Source organism: Pempheris klunzingeri, chromosome 22 (assembly GCF_042242105.1).
Source record: "Pempheris klunzingeri isolate RE-2024b chromosome 22, fPemKlu1.hap1, whole genome shotgun sequence".
NCBI lineage: Eukaryota > Metazoa > Chordata > Actinopteri > Acropomatiformes > Pempheridae > Pempheris > Pempheris klunzingeri.
Genome location: NC_092033.1, coordinates 330070 through 350069, shown reverse-complemented (window position 1 = coordinate 350069; position 20000 = coordinate 330070). Strand labels below are relative to the sequence as shown.

Here is a 20000-nt window from a genome sequence, read left to right as displayed (position 1 = left end):
GTCCTCGCGGGCCATCCCGACCGGAGCTCCTCCGTCCTGCTCCCGGGAGCCCGGAGCACCATGACAGCCCGGAGCCCCGGAGCCCCGAGCCTCTGCACTCGGCTCCGTCCGGCGTCCTGCTGCAGCAGCTCGGGTTTGTCCGGAACAGACAACAGGTGGTTCCTCACTCAGCCCCGCCGGGGGGGGGGGGGGCTGCTCACATCAGTCCACAAATACGCACCGAGGACCCGCAGCCACTAACCCGGACTATAACCCGCTCCAGACCCGGACAATAACCCACCCTGAACCCGGACTATAACCCACCCTGAACCCGGACTGTGACGCGGTCCCTCTCGGTGCGGCTCCTGAGTGAGGATGAAGTCCGGATCAGGCTGGGGGGGGCGGTGCGCTGTCCCGTAAACAGTCCTCCTCCTCTTCCTCTTCTTCTTCTTCTTCTCTAATTAGATGCGTGCAGCCCCCCCTACGGGTCCTGGGGGAGGACAGAGGAATGTTTCCGCCTCCTCCAGCCCGACAGCCGGTTGTTGTGCTGAAGACACGCGGGGACAGAGGGGGGCCTCTGCCGGCAGGAGGGGGGCACGGCCCGGGTGGTGGTGTTGGTGGTGGTGGTGGTGGTGGGGGGGGGGGTGTCCGTGAAGGGTCAGACAACAAAGATGTCCCATCATGCATCAGCTGACCCCCCCAGCCTTCAGCTCCTCTGACACTGACCTCCTGCCTCCACCAGTCAGGACCGAGCACTAGACCTGGGGGGGCACAGTCTCCCCCCCCCCCCCCCCCCCCCCCAAATGTCCTCACAACTCAGGTTAAACGCTGTTTCTACAGAACACACACACACACACACACACACACACACACACACTCTATTACTGTAATCTGTTACTGTAGTCTGTTACTGTAGTCCGTTACTGTAGTCTGTTACTGTAATCTGTTACTGTAGTCTGTTACTGTAGTCTGTTACTGTAGTCCGTTACTGTAGTCCGTTACTGTAGTCTGTTACTGTAATCTGTTACTGTAGTCTGTTACTGTAGTCTGTTACTGTAATCTGTTACTGTAGTCCATTACTGTAATCCGTTACTGTAGTCGGTTACTGTAATCCGTTACTGTAGTCGGTTACTGTAGTCCGTTACTGTAGTCCGTTACTGTAATCCGTTACTGTAGTCGGTTACTGTAATCTGTTACTGTAATCCGTTACTGTAGTCGGTTACTGTAGTCTGTTACTGTAATCGTTACTGTAATCTGTTACTGTAGTCTATTACTGTAGTTGGTTACTGTAGTCCGTTACTGTAGTTGGTTACTGTAGTCCGTTACTGTAGTCCGTTACTGTAGTCGGTTACTGTAGTCCGTTACTGTAGTCCGTTACTGTAATCCGTTACTGTAATCCGTTACTGTAGTCGGTTACTGTAGTCGGTTACTGTAGTCCGTTACTGTAGTCGGTTACTGTAATCGGTTACTGTAATCTGTTACTGTAGTCCGTTACTGTAGTCCGTTACTGTAGTCTGTTACTGTAGTCGGTTACTGTAGTCCGTTACTGTAATCTGTTACTGTAATCCGTTACTGTAATCGTTACTGTAGTCCGTTACTGTAATCTGTTACTGTAATCCGTTACTGTAATCGTTACTGTAGTCCGTTACTGTAGTCGGTTACTGTAGTCCGTTACTGTAGTCTATTACTGTAGTCGGTTACTGTAGTCCGTTACTGTAGTCGGTTACTGTAGTCCGTTACTGTAGTCTATTACTGTAGTCGGTTACTGTAGTCCGTCACTGTAGTCTGTTACTGTAGTCGGTTACTGTAGTCCGTTACTGTAATCTGTTACTGTAATCCGTTACTGTAGTCTGTTACTGTAGTCGGTTACTGTAGTCCGTTACTGTAGTCGGTTACTGTAGTCTATTACTGTAGTCCGTTACTGTAGTCCGTTACTGTAGTCGGTTACTGTAGTCCGTTACTGTAGTCTATTACTGTAGTCGGTTACTGTAGTCCGTTACTGAAGTCGGTTACTGTAGTCCGTTACTGTAGTCGGTTACTGTAGTCCGTTACTGTAGTCGGTTACTGAAGTCGGTTACTGTAGTCCGTTACTGTAGTCTATTACTGTAGTCGGTTACTGTAGTCCGTTACTGTAGTCTGTTACTGTAGTCGGTTACTGTAGTCCGTTACTGTAATCTGTTACTGTAATCCGTTACTGTAGTCTGTTACTGTAGTCGGTTACTGTAGTCCGTTACTGTAGTCGGTTACTGTAGTCTATTACTGTAGTCTATTACTGTAGTCCGTTACTGTAGTCCGTTACTGTAGTCTATTACTGTAGTCCGTTACTGTAGTCCGTTACTGTAGTCGGTTACTGTAGTCGGTTACTGTAGTCTATTACTGTAGTCCGTTACTGTAGTCGGTTACTGTAGTCGGTTACTGTAGTCTATTACTGTAGTCGGTTACTGTAGTCCGTTACTGAAGTCGGTTACTGTAGTCCGTTACTGTAGTCGGTTACTGTAGTCCGTTACTGTAGTCCGTTACTGAAGTCGGTTACTGTAGTCCGTTACTGTAGTCGGTTACTGTAGTCCGTTACTGTAGTCCGTTACTGTAGTCCGTTACTGTAGTCGGTTACTGTAATCGGTTACTGTAATCTGTTACTGTAGTCCGTTACTGTAGTCTATTACTGTAGTCGGTTACTGTAGTCCGTTACTGTAGTCTGTTACTGTAGTCGGTTACTGTAGTCCGTTACTGTAATCTGTTACTGTAATCCGTTACTGTAATCGTTACTGTAGTCCGTTACTGTAATCTGTTACTGTAATCCGTTACTGTAATCGTTACTGTAGTCCGTTACTGTAGTCGGTTACTGTAGTCCGTTACTGTAGTCTATTACTGTAGTCGGTTACTGTAGTCCGTTACTGTAGTCTGTTACTGTAGTCGGTTACTGTAGTCCGTTACTGTAATCTGTTACTGTAATCCGTTACTGTAGTCTGTTACTGTAGTCGGTTACTGTAGTCCGTTACTGTAGTCGGTTACTGTAGTCTGTTACTGTAGTCTATTACTGTAGTCCGTTACTGTAGTCCGTTACTGTAGTCGGTTACTGTAGTCGGTTACTGTAGTCTATTACTGTAGTCGGTTACTGTAGTCGGTTACTGTAGTCGGTTACTGTAGTCTATTACTGTAGTCGGTTACTGTAGTCGGTTACTGAAGTCGGTTACTGTAGTCCGTTACTGTAGTCGGTTACTGTAGTCCGTTACTGTAGTCCGTTACTGAAGTCGGTTACTGTAGTCCGTTACTGTAGTCGGTTACTGTAGTCCGTTACTGTAGTCCGTTACTGTAATCCGTTACTGTAATCTGTTACTGTAGTCCGTTACTATAGTCCGTTACTGTAGTCGGTTACTGTAGTCGGTTACTGTAGTCCGTTACTGAAGTCGGTTACTGTAGTCGGTTACTGTAGTCCGTTACTGAAGTCGGTTACTGTAGTCCGTTACTGTAGTCGGTTACTGTAGTCCGTTACTGTAGTCCGTTACTGTAGTCGGTTACTGTAGTCCGTTACTGAAGTCGGTTACTGTAGTCCGTTACTGTAGTCGGTTACTGTAGTCCGTTACTGTAGTCTATTACTGTAGTCCGTTACTGTAGTCTGTTACTGTAATCTATTACTGTAGTCTATTACTGTAGTCCGTTACTGTAGTCCGTTACTGTAGTCGGTTACTGTAGTCGGTTACTGTAGTCCGTTACTGTAGTCCGTTACTGTAGTCTATTACTGTAGTCGGTTACTGTAGTCCGTTACTGTAGTCTATTACTGTAGTCCGTTACTGTAGTCCGTTACTGTAGTCTGTTACTGTAGTCCGTTACTGTAGTCCGTTACTGTAGTCTGTTACTGTAGTCTGTTACTGTAGTCCGTTACTGTAGTCCATTACTGAAGTTGGTTACTGTAGTCCGTTACTGTAGTCCGTGTAGTCCGTTACTGTAGTCTGTTACTCTAGTCTGTTACTAAGTCTATACATACATGTGGTTTACACCATACACATGATTCTACTTGTTTCTATGTGGATTCTAAAATCGGAGTGACTGAATAAAAGACCTAAATATAATTCTAATGTTCAACATGAGTCCTTTAGCTCAGCCTAACTATCATCAGGAGAGCACCGACTAGTGTTTGATCACACAGAGAAGGAATTTAAGCTAAGAGCGCACTGAACTACAACTCCCATGAAGCGTCTGTTCCGACTACGCAAAGCAACGCCCGCGTATGTTTCAACCAATCAGGGGACAAACAGCCGTTTGCGTCACAGTCTCTGACCTCAATTTTTCGGGGTATTTTTTTCTGAGCGAGACAGCGGCTGGCGGCGCCATATTGAAAGAAGAAAATTGTTTCATAAAACGCTGAAAACGTCAAATTTGCCGCCATGCTGTACCTGGAGGATTATCTCGAGAGTGAGTATCGGACTCCGGCTGAGCTTCAGCGGGGTTTTTGGCGCGTATTGTGCATGATATGTGCGCTATTTTGCGGCCCGTGTCGCCCCGGCCGTTAGCCTAGCCATGCTAACCGCTTCTTCTTCTCCTGGCAGTGATCGAGCAGCTTCCCATGGATCTCCGCGACAGGTTCACGGAAATGAGGGAGATGGACCTGCAGGTTCAGAGTGCGTGCTGCCCCGGCTAACACACACACACACACACACACACACATACACACACACACACACACAGGTTCATTAAACCCGCCAGCAGTTGTTATTTATCATTATTCTGTAGTTAGCATGTCGCTAACAGCTAGCGGAGGAGGCTAACAGACAGAACTTTACTTCACTTCACCTGAGTTATGTGTAGCTGTGCAGTAAACTAAGACCACAGTGTACAAACACTGCTATTTGTAAAAGTCCTGCATTCTAAATGTTACTTAAGAAAAGTTCATTAATATTAGCATGGAAACGTACTTAAAGAAGTTAAAGTAATAAAGGTTCTGAACCCTTCAGACAGATCTTGGTTCATTTCTGCTGGCTCCAGTGCGTTCACTTTGTTAGCAGCTATAAGTCAACAACATTAGAAGTCCAGCTGTAACTCTGCCTGGAAGCCACGGAAAATGACAGGTGAGCAGAAGAATGCACAAACCGTCAGTGGTCATCACTAGAACAGTAATAGATACACAAATATGAAGAATCCATTAAAACACCAAAGGCACACAATAACACAAATCCACTGAAATGTTGTTCCTGACGTGGTTCCTGACGTTGTTCCTGACGTGGTCCCTGACGTTGTCCCTGACGTGGTTCCTGACGTGGATCCTGACGTGGTCCCTGACGTGTCCCTGACGTGGTTCCTGACGTGGTCCCTGACGTGGTTCCTGACGTGGTTCCTGACGTGGTTCCTGACGTGGTCCCTGACGTTGTCCCTGACGTTGTTCCTGACGTTGTCTCTGACGTTGTCTCTGACGTTGTCCCTGACGTGGTCCCTGACGTGGTCCCTGACGTTGTCCCTGACGTGTCCCTGACGTGGTTCCTGACGTGGTTCCTGACGTGGTCCCTGACGTGGTCCCTGACGTTGTCCCTGACGTTGTTCCTGACGTTGTCTCTGACGTTGTCTCTGACGTTGTCCCTGACGTGGTCCCTGACGTGGTCCCTGACGTTGTCCCTGACGTGGTCCCTGACGTTGTCCCTGACGTGGTCCCTGACGTTGTCCCTGACGTGGTCCCTGACGTGGTTCCTGACGTGGTCCCTGACGTTGTCCCTGACGTTGTCTCTGACGTTGTCCCTGACGTTGTCCCTGACGTTGTCCCTGACGTGTCCCTGACGTTGTCCCTGACGTTGTCCCTGACGTGGTTCCTGACGTGGTTCCTGACGTGGTCCCTGACGTTGTCCCTGACGTTGTCCCTGACGTGTTCCTGACGTGGTCCCTGACGTGGTCCCTGACGTGGTCCCTGACGTGGTCCCTGACGTTGTCCCTGACGTTGTCCCTGACGTGTTCCTGACGTGTTCCCTGACGTGGTCCCTGACGTGGTCCCTGACGTGGTTCCTGACGTGGTCCCTGACGTTGTTCCTGACGTGGTCCCTGACGTTGTCCCTGACGTTGTCCCTGACGTGGTCCCGGACGTTGTTCCTGACGTGGTCCCTGACGTGGTCCCGGACGTTGTTCCTGACGTGGTCCCTGACGTGGTCCCTGACGTGGTCCCTGACGTTGTCCCTGACGTTGTCCCTGACGTTGTTCCTGACGTTGTTCCTGACGTGGTTCCTGACGTTGTCCCTGACGTTGTCCCTGACGTTGTTCCTGACGTGGTTCCTGACGTGGTCCCTGACGTGGTCCCTGACGTGGTCCCTGACGTGGTTCCTGACGTTGTTCCTGACGTTGTCCCTGACGTTGTCCCTGACGTTGTCCCTGACGTTGTTCCTGACGTTGTCCCTGACGTTGTCCCTGACGTGGTCCCGGACGTGGTTCCTGACGTTGTCCCTGACGTTGTCCCTGACGTGGTTCCTGACGTGGTTCCTGACGTTGTCCCGGACGTGGTCCCTGACGTGGTCCCGGACGTTGTCCCTGACGTGGTCCCGGACGTGGTCCCGGACGTGGTTCCTGACGTTGTCCCTGACGTTGTCCCTGACGTTGTCCCTGACGTTGTCCCGGACGTGGTCCCTGACGTGGTCCCTGATGTGTTCCTGACGTGGTCCCTGACGTGGTTCCTGATGTGTTCCTGACGTTGTTCCTGATGTGTTCCTGACGTTGTCCCTGACGTTGTCCCTGACGTTGTCCCGGACGTGGTCCCTGACGTGTCCCTGACGTTGTTCCTGACGTTGTTCCTGACGTTGTCCCTGACGTTGTCCCTGACGTGGTTCCTGACGTGGTTCCTGACGTTGTCCCTGACGTTGTCCCTGACGTGTTCCTGACGTGGTTCCTGACGTGGTTCCTGACGTGGTCCCTGACGTGGTCCCTGACGTGGTTCCTGACGTTGTCCCTGACGTTGTCCCTGACGTTGTCCCTGACGTGTTCCTGACGTGGTTCCTGACGTGGTCCCTGACGTGGTCCCTGACGTGGTTCCTGACGTGGTCCCTGACGTGGTCCCTGACGTGGTCCCTGACGTGGTCCCTGACGTGGTCCCTGACGTTGTTCCTGACGTGGTTCCTGACGTTGTCCCTGACGTTGTCCCTGACGTTGTTCCTGACGTTGTCCCTGACGTGGTCCCGGACGTTGTTCCTGACGTTGTCCCTGACGTTGTCCCTGACGTGGTTCCTGACGTGGTCCCTGACGTGGTCCCTGACGTGGTCCCTGACGTTGTCCCTGACGTGGTCCCTGACGTTGTTCCTGACGTTGTTCCTGACGTGGTTCCTGACGTGGTCCCTGACGTGGTCCCTGACGTGGTCCCTGACGTTGTTCCTGACGTTGTCCCTGACGTGGTCCCTGACGTTGTTCCTGACGTTGTTCCTGACGTGGTTCCTGACGTTGTCCCTGACGTTGTCCCTGACGTTGTTCCTGACGTGGTTCCTGACGTTGTCCCTGACGTTGTCCCTGACGTTGTCCCTGACGTGGTCCCTGACGTGGTCCCTGACGTGGTCCCGGACGTGGTCCCTGACGTGGTCCCTGATGTGTTTCTGACGTGTTCCTGACGTGTTTGTATCCGTCCAGACGCTACAGACCAGCTGGAGCAGAAGGTGGTCGAGTTCTTTGTCAACGCCAAGAAGAACAAACCGGAGTGGAGGGAAGAACAGATGGAGGTCATTAAAAAGGTGAGAACACCTGAGGGAGGTTAACACACTGGTTAACATGGTAACCACACAGTCAGACTGATGCACCACAGGGCTACTTAGTTAACTGTTAGTTATCAACTGTTTCAGGATTACTACAGAGGGTTAACTAGCTGACTGACTGTTTCAGGATTACTACAGAGGGTTAACTAGCTGACTACCTGTTTCAGGATTACTACAGAGGGTTAACTAGCTGACTACCTGTTTCAGGATTACTACAGAGGGTTTACTAGCTGACTACCTGTTTCAGGATTACTACAGAGGGTTAACTAGCTGACTGACTGTTTCAGGATTACTACAGAGGGTTAACTAGCTGACTGACTGTTTCAGGATTACTACAGAGGGTTAACTAGCTGACTACCTGTTTCAGGATTACTACAGAGGGTTAACTAGCTGACTGACTGTTTCAGGATTACTACAGAGGGTTAACTAGCTGACTGACTGTTTCAGGATTACTACAAGGCTCTGGAGGACGCAGATGAGAAGGTCCAGCTGGCCAATCAGATTTATGATCTGGTGAGTGACTCTGCTCTGATTGGACAGAAGAGTGTTTCTAGATGAATTAGTCAGATTAGTTAATGATGGACTAGTTAACGATCAGTTTGTAATGTTAACACGTTGTTGCTGTTGTGTCCTTTGTGTCCTGTGCTGGAAGTCCTTGAGAGAGCTTGTTTTTGGGTTTGGAATATATTGACTGGTTTGGTGCTTCCTGTCTGTGAGATCATGTGACCGTTGTTCCCGTCGGCTCCGCCTCCCTCGGTCGTTTCACTGTGTCGTGGTGTCTGTGGGTGTCTGTCGTCCAGGTGGACCGTCACCTGAGGAAGCTGGACCAGGAGCTCGCCAAGTTCAAGATGGAGCTGGAGGCCGACAACGCCGGCATCACGGAGATCCTGGAGAGACGTGAGTGCTCTGTGACATCACGGGGGCAGGTCCTGGAAGGTCAGGGAATCTGTGACATCACGGGGGCAGGTCCTGGAAGGTCAGGGAATCTGTGACATCACGGGGGCAGGTCCTGGAAGGTCAGGGAATCTGTGACATCACGGGGGCAGGTCCTGGAAGGTCAGGGAATCTGTGACATCACGGGGGCAGGTCCTGGAAGGTCAGGGAATCTGTGACATCACGGGGGCAGGTCCTGGAAGGTCAGGGAATCTGTGACATCACGGGGGCAGGTCCTGGAAGGTCAGGGAATCTGTGACATCACGGGGGCAGGCACGTTTAAAAAGCTACAAATGCACCAAAGTTATCGGTGACTTTTCGGTGACTTTTCGGTGACTTATCGGTGACTTTTCGGTGACTTTTCGGTGACTTATCGGTGACTTGTCGGTGACTTGTCGGTGACTTTCAGCTGCAGATTGTTTCTGGTTCCTGTGCGTCCTGATTGGTTGGTCACATGACACCTGGAGGAGCTCTGATCTGACCTGAAGTCTGTTTCCAGGCTGTTCTGTGGTCCTGATAGGTCCTGGAAAGTCATTGAAGAGTCAGGGACTTTTACATTGGACTGAGCACAAACCCTGATTTAACTTTCTGTCTCCTCTTCCTCCTCCTCCTCCTCCTCCTCCTCCTCAGGGTCTTTAGAGATGGACAGTCCGTCTCAGCCGGTCAACAACCATCATGTCCACTCCCATGCCACAGCAGAGAGTAAGTCCCCCCACCTGTTCTTATTGGAGAATAGATGGTTGTGGGGGTGTGCAGGGGTGTTGATTGTGTGTGTGTGTGTGTGTGTGTGTGTGTGTGTGTGTGTGTGTGTGTGTGTGTGTGTGTGTGTGTGTGTGTGTGTGTGTGTGTGTGTGTGTGTGTGTGTGTGTGTGTGTGTGTGTGTGTGTGTGTGTGTGTGTGTGTGTGTGTGTTGGCAGAGAGGAAGTACAGCGCTCCGACTCATCACACTACAGAAAACGTTTCAGAGAAGAAGTTCAAGTCTGAAGCTCTGCTGTCGACGCTCACGTCAGACGCCTCCAAGGAGAACACACCAGGTAACGGTCTCACCTCCACACCTGTCTGCCTCTGCGCCTGTCTCCAGGTCACCTGTGTCCAGGTGTGACCTGTGACCTGTGTGTCCCCTGCAGGCTGCCGTACCAACAGCACTTCCTCGTCCACCAACAACGTCTACAGCGTCAACTCCTCCCAGCCTCTGGCCTCCTACAACCTGAGCTCGCTGCCCGCTGGGCCGGGGGCCGGGGCCGGCGCCATCACCATGGCTGCTGCTCAGGCCGTCCAGGCCACCGCTCAGGTCAGTGACACACACACACACACACACACACACACACACACAGGTGATGGGTCTGGTCCTGTATCCAAGTCTGACTCAGTTGTTTCTGCTGTGCTAATTATTCTTTTAGGTCACAACCATTTTAGGACCATGTTGAATCTTTATATAAACTCTGCATCAACTTAATGAAAAACAAAGTACTAAAGACACACCTGGAAGATCCTTTTGGTTTAACCACAAACAGCACACACACCAGACTACATTCACTAAAACAGGGATTTTAGAGCTGCTGCTCCATCAGTCAGTGTGTTTGTGTTGTTGTGTGTTACATAGATATTTTGTTAGATCCAAACTGACTCTTTAAAACACCAAAGTCACTCAGTAACACAAACACACTGACTGATGGAGGCAGCAGCAGAGCAGCAGCTCCTGTGTCCTGTTCTCTAAAATCCCTGTTTTAGTGAATGTAGTCTGGTGTGTGTGCTGTTTGTGGTTAAACCAAAAGGATCTTCCAGGTCTCTCTCTGTAGGGATCCTTTCCATGATGCTGTCACACACTTAGAATAACACTCTGAGCCTGTCAGTGGATCAAACAAGCTCTTTTAGTGGACCTACTGTGATCAGGTGCAGTTGTCCCAAAGGATCACGTTGCAGCCATTGCAGCCCGTTTGGTGTCTGCTGGCTGAGGTGATCTACTGGACCAGTTCCAACACTTTTACTACCTACCAGTCACTCACACACCAGGATGTGGACACAGAGGACCTATTTTCAGTCTGAGGTGGTTCTGGTTCTGGTTCTGTCCAGATGAAGGAGGGCAGGAGGACGTCCAGTCTGAAGGCGAGCTACGAGGCCATCAAGAACAACGACTTCCAGCTGGGCAGAGAGTTCGCTCTGTCCCGGGACAACAGCGGCTACTCCTCCTCCGCCCTGGCCTCCACCCTCACCCAGACCCTCACCCCCACCACCGCCTCTGACTCCAGGGGCCGCAAGTCCAAGTAAGACAGACACACACCTGTACAGTTTGTACATCTTTAGATCCAAATGTGTGTGATGTCGTATAAAGGTGACCTTCCACACACACACACACAGGTGTACTGGTCTATCACACTCACACACACACACACACACACACACACACACACACACACAGGTGTACTGGTCTATCTCACACACACACACACACACACACACACACACACACACACACACAGGTGTACTGGTCTATCACACACACACACACACACACACACACACACAGGCTTACTGGTCAGGTGTTAATATGTGATAACACACCTGTCAGATCCATGATCAGGTTATCAGTACTGAACAGGTGTGTCCGTCTTGTGTTCCAGAAGCAGCATCAAGTCTTCCAACCATCAGTCGTCTTCGTCGTCCTCCTCTTCCTCGCTGTCGTCGTGCTCCTCGTCGTCGGCGTTGGCTCAGGAGCTTTCCCAGCAGGCCTCGGCGCTGCCCGAGGCCGAGGCCAACAGCCAGGTGGACTGGACCTACGACCCCAACGAGCCTCGATACTGCATCTGTAACCAGGTAACACACAGGTGTTCTGGGAGCTCCAGGAGCTCCAGGCGTGTTTATGGCATGACGGCGCTCTAATCTGAGTGACTGTGACCGTGATTTCTTCACTATCACCTGTGTTTCTTCACTTCCTGTTGGCGCAGCGACATAGACCTCCACTACACACCACAGACCTCCACTACACACCATAGGCCTCCACTACACACCATAGACCTCCACTACACACCACAGACCTCCACTACACACCATAGGCCTCCACTACACACCATAGACCTCCACTACACACCATAGGCCTCCACTACACACCATAGTCCTCCACTACACACCATAGACCTCCACTACACACCATAGGCCTCCACTACACACCATAGGCCTCCACTACACACCATAGACCTCCACTACACACCATAGGCCTCCACTACACACCACTACACACCATAGACCTTCCTCTTCCTATTTCCCCCCACGGTGTGGCCTCCATAGACCTCCACTACTCACCATAGGCCTCCACTACACACCATAGACCTCCACTACACACCATAGGCCTCCACTACACACCATAGGCCTCCACTACACACCATAGACCTCCACTACACACCATAGGCCTCCACTACACACCATAGGCCTCCACTACACACCATAGGCCTCCACTACACACCATAGACCTCCACAGACCTCCACTACACACCATAGACCTCCACTACACACCATAGACCTCCACTACACACCATAGACCTCCACTACACACCAAAGTCCTCCACTACACACCATAGACCTCCACTACACACCATAGACCTCCACTACACACCATAGGCCTCCACTACACACCATAGACCTCCACTACACACCATAGGCCTCCACTACACACCATAGGCCTCCACTACACACCATAGACCTCCACAGACCTCCACTACACACCATAGACCTCCACTACACACCATAGACCTCCACTACACACCATAGACCTCCACAGACCTCCACTACACACCATAGACCTCCACTACACACCATAGTCCTCCACTACACACCATAGACCTCCACTACACACCATAGGCCTCCACTACACACCATAGACCTCCACTACACACCATAGACCTCCACTACACACCATAGGCCTCCACTACACACCATAGGCCTCCACTACACACCACAGACCTCCACTACACACCATAGACCTCCACAGACCTCCACTACACACCATAGACCTCCACTACACACCATAGTCCTCCACTACACACCATAGACCTCCACTACACACCATAGACCTCCACTACACACCATAGACCTCCACAGACCTCCACTACACACCATAGACCTCCACAGACCTCCACTACACACCATAGACCTCCACTACACACCATAGACCTCCACAGACCTCCACTACACACCATAGACCTCCATAGACCTCCACAGACCTCCACTACACACCATAGTCCTCCACTACACACCATAGACCTCCACTACACACCATAGACCTCCACTACACACCATAGACCTCCACTACACACTAACACACTGTCCTGGTGTTTTATGCAGCTTGAACCTTAACTGTGTGTGTGTGTGTGTGTGTGTGTGTGTGTGTGTTCCAGGTGTCCTATGGAGAGATGGTCGGCTGTGACAACACTGATGTAAGTCTGATGCTGCTTGTTATTGATTAATTGATTGATTATCAGTGTGCCCTGACAGGAGTGGACGAACTAATCGATCACATTAATCAGAGAGCGTCTTGGTTTAATTCTGAAATGAACTGATCATGTGAGGTCCTTCACTGTGATTATTTATGTACGTCAATCGATCAGTCTTTATTTATATAGCTCCAGTTCATAAGAGCGTTCTCTCAGGACTCTTTCCATAACTGATCGGTGATCGATCGCTGTGTGTCCTTCAGTGCCCCATCGAGTGGTTCCACTACGGCTGTGTGGGTCTGACCGAGGCTCCCAAGGGGAAGTGGTACTGCCCCCAGTGCACCGCCGCCATGAAGAGGAGGGGCAGCCGCCACAAATAGGAATCTGCCGCCCGCCATCTTGGATTTTAGTCTCCACGCCGGCCGCCGTCAGAGGTCAGAGGTCAGCGGGCTGCTGCCGACCGGTGGGACAAAAACTCTCTGTTCCAACTGGAGACGCCAGAACACTATTTCAGACCGAGTCAGGAGGTCCACCTGGTCCAGCTGCTCCACCTGCTCCACCTGCTTCACCTGGTCCAGCTGCTCCACCTGGTCCAGCTCAGACCTGAGACCTCAGAGTAAAGACACACGACTCTCTCACCTCAGTGGGTTTGTACATGTGACCTTATCTAAACTAAAACCTGCACCCAGTGGTGAACCACACCTGGTCCTGGACCCTGTTGATCCGGATCAGTACAAACCAGTTCAGACCAGACCAGCAGGGTTAACGAGCTGCGGACTCGGTCCAGAACTGAGCGTGAACACCAGAGTGAATCAGGTGTCTGACCCCCAGAGCTCACCTGGCCACACACCTGCTGACCCACTTTTATTGACTTTAAACAGCTGAAGTCTCATTTTAACTCTGCTGGTCACACCTCCTTCCTGTTTCCTCTCTGACCTCCTTCCTGTTTCCTCTCTGACCTCCTTCCTGTTTCCTCTCTGACCTCCTTCCTGTTTCCTCTCTGACCTCCTTCCTGTTTCCTCTCTGACCTCCTTCCTGTTTCCTCTCTGACCTCCTTCCTGTTTCCTCTCACACCTCCTTCCTGTTTCCTCTCTGACCTCCTTCCTGTTTCCTCTCTGACCTCGTTCCTGTTTCCTCTCTGACCTCCTTCCTGTTTCCTCTCTGACCTCCTTCCTGTTTCCTCTCACACCTCCTTCCTGTTTCCTCTCACACCTCCTTCCTGTTTCCTCTCACACCTCCTTCCTGTTTCCTCTCTGACCTCGTTCCTGTTTCCTCTCACACCTCCTTCCTGTTTCCTCTCTGACCTCCTTCCTGTTTCCTCTCTGACCTCCTTCCTGTTTCCTCTCACATCTCCTTCCTGTTTTATTAAAGATAGTTCATTCAGTGTTCAGACTAAGAATCTTCAGTGACAGAAGTCCGACTTTAGATATTATTAGTAGTAAAACCTTATATGATGACAATTCAGACGTTATTTAAACAAATGTACCAACAAAAAGAGGCTTTTCTCATTTTCAGAATGAATTCCTTCCTGTTAAGAAGTTCAGATTCTGATTGATTGCATCATTTATTTTGAGACTTCAGCTGTTTGTTGTAGATTAGAGAATAAAACCGTCTGACATCAGTCTCAGAGGAACGTCTCCCAGGAGGCTGCGCTCCTCCTCCACGTTGGAGTATTAAAAAACTACAAAGATGGCGGCCGGTTGGACTACAACTACAGAAGCCCAAATGACCCAAATTTGATCCTGATGAAATTGAGCTGATGAGACTCTGAAAACCTCAACGGCTGCAGACGGACGATACCTGAGAGTGTGTGTGTGTGTTACTGTGTGTGTGTGTTACTGTGTGTGTGTGTGTTACTGTGTGTGTGTGTGTGTGTGTGTGTTACTGTGCGTGTGTGTTACTGTGTGTGTGTGTGTGTGTGTGTGTGTGTGAGATTGTGTGTGTGTTATTGTGTGTGTGTGTGTGTGTGTGTTATTGTGTGTGTGTGAGACTGTTACTGTGTGTGTGTGTGTGTGTGTGTGTGTGTGTGTGTGTGTGTGTGTGTGTGTGTGTGTGTGTGTGTTACATTGTGTGTTACTGTTTGTGTTTGTTTGAACAGTAAAAGTCCAATAAAGTGAAGCAGATGTTTTTCTACATGTTGGTTGTAGTTTTATTTGACTGGTTGAACCGTGCTAACCCCCCGTTAGCCCTGCTCTAACCCCCCGTTAGCCCTGCTCTAACCCCCCGTTAGCCCTGCTCTAACCCCCCGTTAGCCCTGCTCTATCTCCCCGTTAACCCTGCTCTAACCCCCCGTTAGCCCTGCTCTATCCCCCCGTTAGCCCTGCTCTAACCCCCCGTTAGCCCTGCTCTATCCCCCCGTTAGCCCTGCTCTACCCCCCCGTTAGCCCTGCTCTAACCCCCCGTTAGCCCTGCTCTAACCCCCCGTTAGCCCTGCTCTATCTCCCCGTTAGCCCTGCTCTAACCCCCCGTTAGCCCTGCTCTACCCCCCCGTTAGCCCTGCTCTATCTCCCCGTTAGCCCTGCTCTATCCCCCCGTTAGCCCTGCTCTATCTCCCCGTTAGCCCTGCTCTATCCCCCCGTTAGCCCTGCTCTATCTCCCCGTTAGCCCTGCTCTATCCCCCCGTTAGCCCTGCTCTAACCCCCCGTTAGCCCTGCTCTATCTCCCCGTTAGCCCTGCTCTACCCCCCCGTTAGCCCTGCTCTACCCCCCCGTTAGCCCTGCTCTACCCCCCCGTTAGCCCTGCTCTATCCCCCGTTAGCCCTGCTCTACCCCCCCGTTAGCCCTGCTCTATCCCCCCGTTAGCCCTGCTAACCCTAGCTTCCTGTTACTGTAGTATTTCTACTGTGTACGAGCAGTATTTATACTGTAGGAACACAGTATTTCTACTGTGTACTAGTAGTACTGTTACTGTAGTATTTCTACTGTGTACTAGCAGTACTTTTACTGTAGTATTTCTACTGTGTACTAGCAGTATTTATACTGTAGGAACACAGTATTTCTACTGTGTACTAGTAGTACTGTTACTGTAGTATTTCTACTGTGTACTAGCAGTACTTTTACTGTAGTATTTCTACTGTGTACGAGCAGTATTTATACTGTAGGAACACAGTATTTCTACTGTGTACTAGTAGTACTGTTACTGTAGTATTTCTACTGTGTACTAGCAGTACTTTTACTGTAGTATTTCTACTGTGTACGAGCAGTATTTATACTGTAGGAACACAGTATTTCTACTGTGTACTAGTAGTACTGTTACTGTAGTATTTCTACTGTGTACTAGCAGTACTTTTACTGTAGTATTTCTACTGTGTACTAGCAGTACTTGTACTGCAGGAACGCAGTATTTCTACTGTGTACTAGCAGTACTTATACTGTATTTCTACTGTGTACTCGCAGTACTTGTACTGCAGGAACACAGTATTTCTACTATGTACTAGCAGTACTTATACTGTATTTCTACTGTGTACTAGCAGTACTTGTGCTATAGTATTTCTACTGTGTACTAGTAGTACTTGTACTGCAGAACTACCAGAGATTTAAAAAATGTGCTTCACAGACTTTACCCCCCCCCCCACACACACACACACACAGGCTGTGTGTGTGTGTGTGCCAGAAATAACTCGGCCCTCAGAGTGTGTCAGCGGGGGGAGGATGGGGTGAGGAGGGTGAGGAGGTTCTGACCCCCCACAGAGCAGAGCAGTCTTTACGGTCCAGACTTCCAGTGAAAAAACGCCGAAATAGCGCGGCTCCGTCCCGGCCTGCGGGGGGAGGCAGAGGGGGAGGCCGGGCTGGAGCTGTGACCGCCGGGGCGTCTCTTCCCTTCTCCTCCCCTCTCCTCCCTCTCCTCCCCTCTCCTCCCTAACTTAACTCGAACCAGATGCTCTGCTCCGGGCTCTCTTCACCGTCTCTCTGACGCTCTTCCCCACATTTGCAGCCCGCTCTGAGGGGGGGGGGGCTGTGGCTCAGCCGAACGGCCCGTTTGGACCTTTTCTATCGGTGCTTGTGGTGAAAGTGTGTTCGGGGGCTCATCAGCTGACGGGACGTCGGATTTCAGCACAGACGCTGCGGACTGAGACAAACCAGGGAGAGGAGTTGTCTCCGGGGGGGTCACAAGGTCTTTAAGGCACATGATCCGCTCGGGGAGGGGAGCAGAGGAGATGCAGTCCGTCCCGCTGAGGAGTTAGTGCGCTGTGAGACTTCGGTCCTTCTTCACGGCACAAGTGTGGACCGGCGGGGGGGGTGACTACTTTTTCACACTCCTGCACATCCGCCAGTAAATTCGGCGTAAATGTGATCCTCCAGGAGGCTCCTTGGTCCAGTGGAGCAACTTGTTGGGGAAAGTAGTGCACCAGAACAGCCTGCCTGGACCGGACCGGACCGGACCGGACCATGAGGGACTGACTCCAGACCGGCTCGGGTCTGTGAGCTCGGCTTAGATCTGATCAGTCCAGTTCAACTAACTCCCTCCGCTGCGCCACTTTAATGCTCGCGGAGAAAGTGACTTCAGATGAGGAGGGGAGCATGATGAAGATGATGATGAAGAGGAGGAGGAGCGCTGGTGGAGCCCTCAGGAATGTGAAGTGAGGCTCCGCGGCCCCCCATGCGGTGCCTCCTGAGGGAGGCCGGGATGCTGCTCCGCCGCCGGTCCTGTTCCGGCCCGCTGCTGCTGCTCGGGGTGGCGGTGTGTCTCTTCTACCAGACCCTGATGGTGGCCCGGAACCGGAGCCGGCTGCCGGCACAGGAGGTCCTGGTGGAGCAGAGCAGGAGGCTGGTCTCTGCTCTGGAGGCTCTACAGGTGAGTGTGTGTGTGTGTGTGTGAGTGTGTGTGAGACACTTCCTGTCAGAGCAGGTCTTGTTCAGGGGGGCGTTTCCAGGTTGAAAGCTGATGAAGATGATGGCCGCCCTTCTTCCCTGGACACCAGCTCCCGTTTGTTGTTTAGCACCTTTAGCCTCTGGACAACAAGCGTGGCACCAAACTCCACTCAGATTTAGGGCGTTTTTAGACGTGTTTGGTTTCTGTGGAAGTACTTTGGACTTCCAGCACAAGTCAACAACAGTAAATGAGGGTATTTTAATTGAATGTAACACAAAGCTTCACACCAACCAAACCTCACTCACAATCTTGCCTTTTTAAATTTAGTTTGGTGGAAAGTCATTTTGACGAGATGAGCTCATAGTTTTTTTTCTGGTGGATGTGAAAGTTTGGCATTAACACAGTCAATCATTGAACAAACCTAACAGTTTCAACCCGGAACACCTGGATGTTTCAGTGTGGATCTGCTGGAACGTAACCCAACAACATCATGTTTGCTTCCACTGTTACGTCTTTCTAATGTTCACATTCATTCATTTATGGAGAAACAAACCTCGTTTAGAAACCAGTTGTTTCTCCAGCACCGTCCTCTCTACCGAACACCGTCCACGGTCACGTCATGACTTCTACACAGTTCTGCTGGTGCCCGTTGGCGTGGCCAGTGCACTGTGGTGGATTTGAAGTTCACAGTATTTACTACAGTAACCGGACTCCTGCGCTCAGTCACTGCTGTTTATTCAGCCTTCAGGCCACGTGTCCTTTAAAACGGCCGATTTCTGAATGGAGTTCTGTACAGACGTGTCCCCCAGAGAGACGAGGAGGTCGAGGCCGCCTCTGCTCATTGTTGCAGTATTTTTAGATTATGAGGGGATCGAGCACCCGGGTGTTGTTTTACTGCAGGGTGACTGACAGCTGGACGGACCAACCAGAGTCTGAGGAGTCCCGTCAGTGTGTGTGTTGGGTATTTTAAGTGTGCCCTGGTCCTCGGTGTCCCGGATATGAACATTTGTGTCATTAATCAGCTGAGGATCCAGATCCTGACACACACACACACACACACACTCTGTCCGGCTGTTAACCTGGTCAGGTTTGATGGTTAAAGCAGCAGCAGCTGATCCTCTTTGTCTCTTTGGTTTGTAACGTTCAGCTGCTTAAAGGAGCAGTCAGACATTTAACAGTGAAAACAGTTTGTGTGGAGAGACGAGGACTTTAGTTCAGTTTAATCCAAACAGAGACGACATAGACAAGTTATCAAAAGTCCTCATTAACACAGTGTAACCTCAGACTGACACACACACACACACACACACACACACACACACACATGCTGTGAGGTGACTAAGTGAGTGCTGACAGTGAATCTCCAGATCATAAACACACTGATATCAATCTGTCGGACATGTTGGCAGGTAATTAAAACATCAGCAGCAGTTTGTTTCATCTGTTTATCATCAGATTCAAACTAAACTTTATTCTCACTTCGTTAATTCATCCTGAGCACATCAGCTCAGCGTGTTTGAATATGTTTGAGCACATGTGAGGGAAACTGATTCAAGAGCTGGACACTTTTCTCTGCTCATTTTGTTCAGGCAGAACTCTGGTTTAACCACAAACAGCCGTTGTGTCGCTCTGTGCTCACACACCAGACTACATTCACTAAAACAGGGATTTTACACTGCAGCTTGTCGGTTAACTGCTGCCTCCATCAGTCAGAGTGTCTGTGAGACTTTTAAAGGATCAGTTCAGATCCAAAACTATTTATTCTGAATCCTAAAGCTAAAATCCCTGTTTTAGTGAATGTAGAGGAGGAAGGAGGGAGGGAGGGAGGGAGGGAGGGAGGGAGGGAGGGAGGGAGGGGGGAGGGAGGGGGGAGGGAGGGGGGAGGAGCAGCACTGGTTTCTCTTGTTATTGAAGCTGTTTCCTCTCAGATGGAAACAATCAGAGCTTCAGCTGCTCTGAGAACAAAGATCAGATCACATGTTTCTACATGTGAGGGTCTACAGGTTCTACCTGTGAGGGTCTACAGGCTCTACCTGTGAGGGTCTACAGGCTCTACCTGTGAGGGTCTACATGTGAGGGTCTACAGGTTCTACCTGTGGAGGGTCTACCTGTGAGGGTCTACAGGGTCTACCTGTGAGGG

The 20000-nt window shown here is 50.6% G+C and overlaps 3 protein-coding genes across 3 annotated transcripts in view; 2 read left to right on the top strand and 1 right to left on the bottom strand.

Moving 5' to 3' along the window:
- Positions 1-514, bottom strand: part of tspan12 (tetraspanin 12) — an 8495-nt gene extending 7981 nt beyond the window's left edge. Inside the window, exon 1 of the mRNA XM_070853582.1 lies at positions 1-514. This exon is cut by the window's left edge and continues 51 nt beyond it. Coding sequence (XP_070709683.1) covers positions 1-15 — 15 coding nt within the window. The 5' untranslated portion in view covers positions 16-514.
- Positions 515-4284: 3770 nt separating this feature from the next.
- On the top strand, positions 4285-15181 carry ing3 (inhibitor of growth family, member 3). The gene is made up of 12 exons (XM_070853580.1): positions 4285-4392; positions 4527-4598; positions 7567-7667; positions 8136-8201; positions 8489-8585; positions 9252-9323; positions 9539-9655; positions 9749-9912; positions 10695-10885; positions 11243-11435; positions 13013-13051; positions 13312-15181. Exons 1-12 carry the CDS (start codon positions 4365-4367, stop codon positions 13426-13428), a joined length of 1257 nt encoding a protein of 418 aa, XP_070709681.1. The 5' UTR covers positions 4285-4364; the 3' UTR covers positions 13429-15181.
- A 2466-nt stretch (positions 15182-17647) lies between these two features.
- Positions 17648-20000, top strand: part of cped1 (cadherin-like and PC-esterase domain containing 1) — a 16201-nt gene continuing 13848 nt past the window's right edge. The window contains exon 1 of the mRNA XM_070854204.1: positions 17648-17842. Within this exon, the coding sequence (XP_070710305.1) occupies positions 17648-17842 (195 nt within the window). The remainder of the gene's footprint in view (positions 17843-20000) is intronic.

What these genes read in the sequence shown, in the direction of transcription:
- ing3 (XM_070853580.1), top strand. Translation starts at nt 4,365, where the DNA reads ATGCTGTACCTGGAGGATTATCTCGAGA. An exon ending in CTCCCATGCCACAGCAGAGA is followed by an intron (nt 9,324 to 9,538) that starts GTAAGTCCCCCC and finishes GTGTGTTGGCAG; the next exon opens with AGAGGAAGTACAGCGCTCCG. An exon ending in GATACTGCATCTGTAACCAG is followed by an intron (nt 11,436 to 13,012) that starts GTAACACACAGG and finishes TGTGTGTTCCAG; the next exon opens with GTGTCCTATGGAGAGATGGT.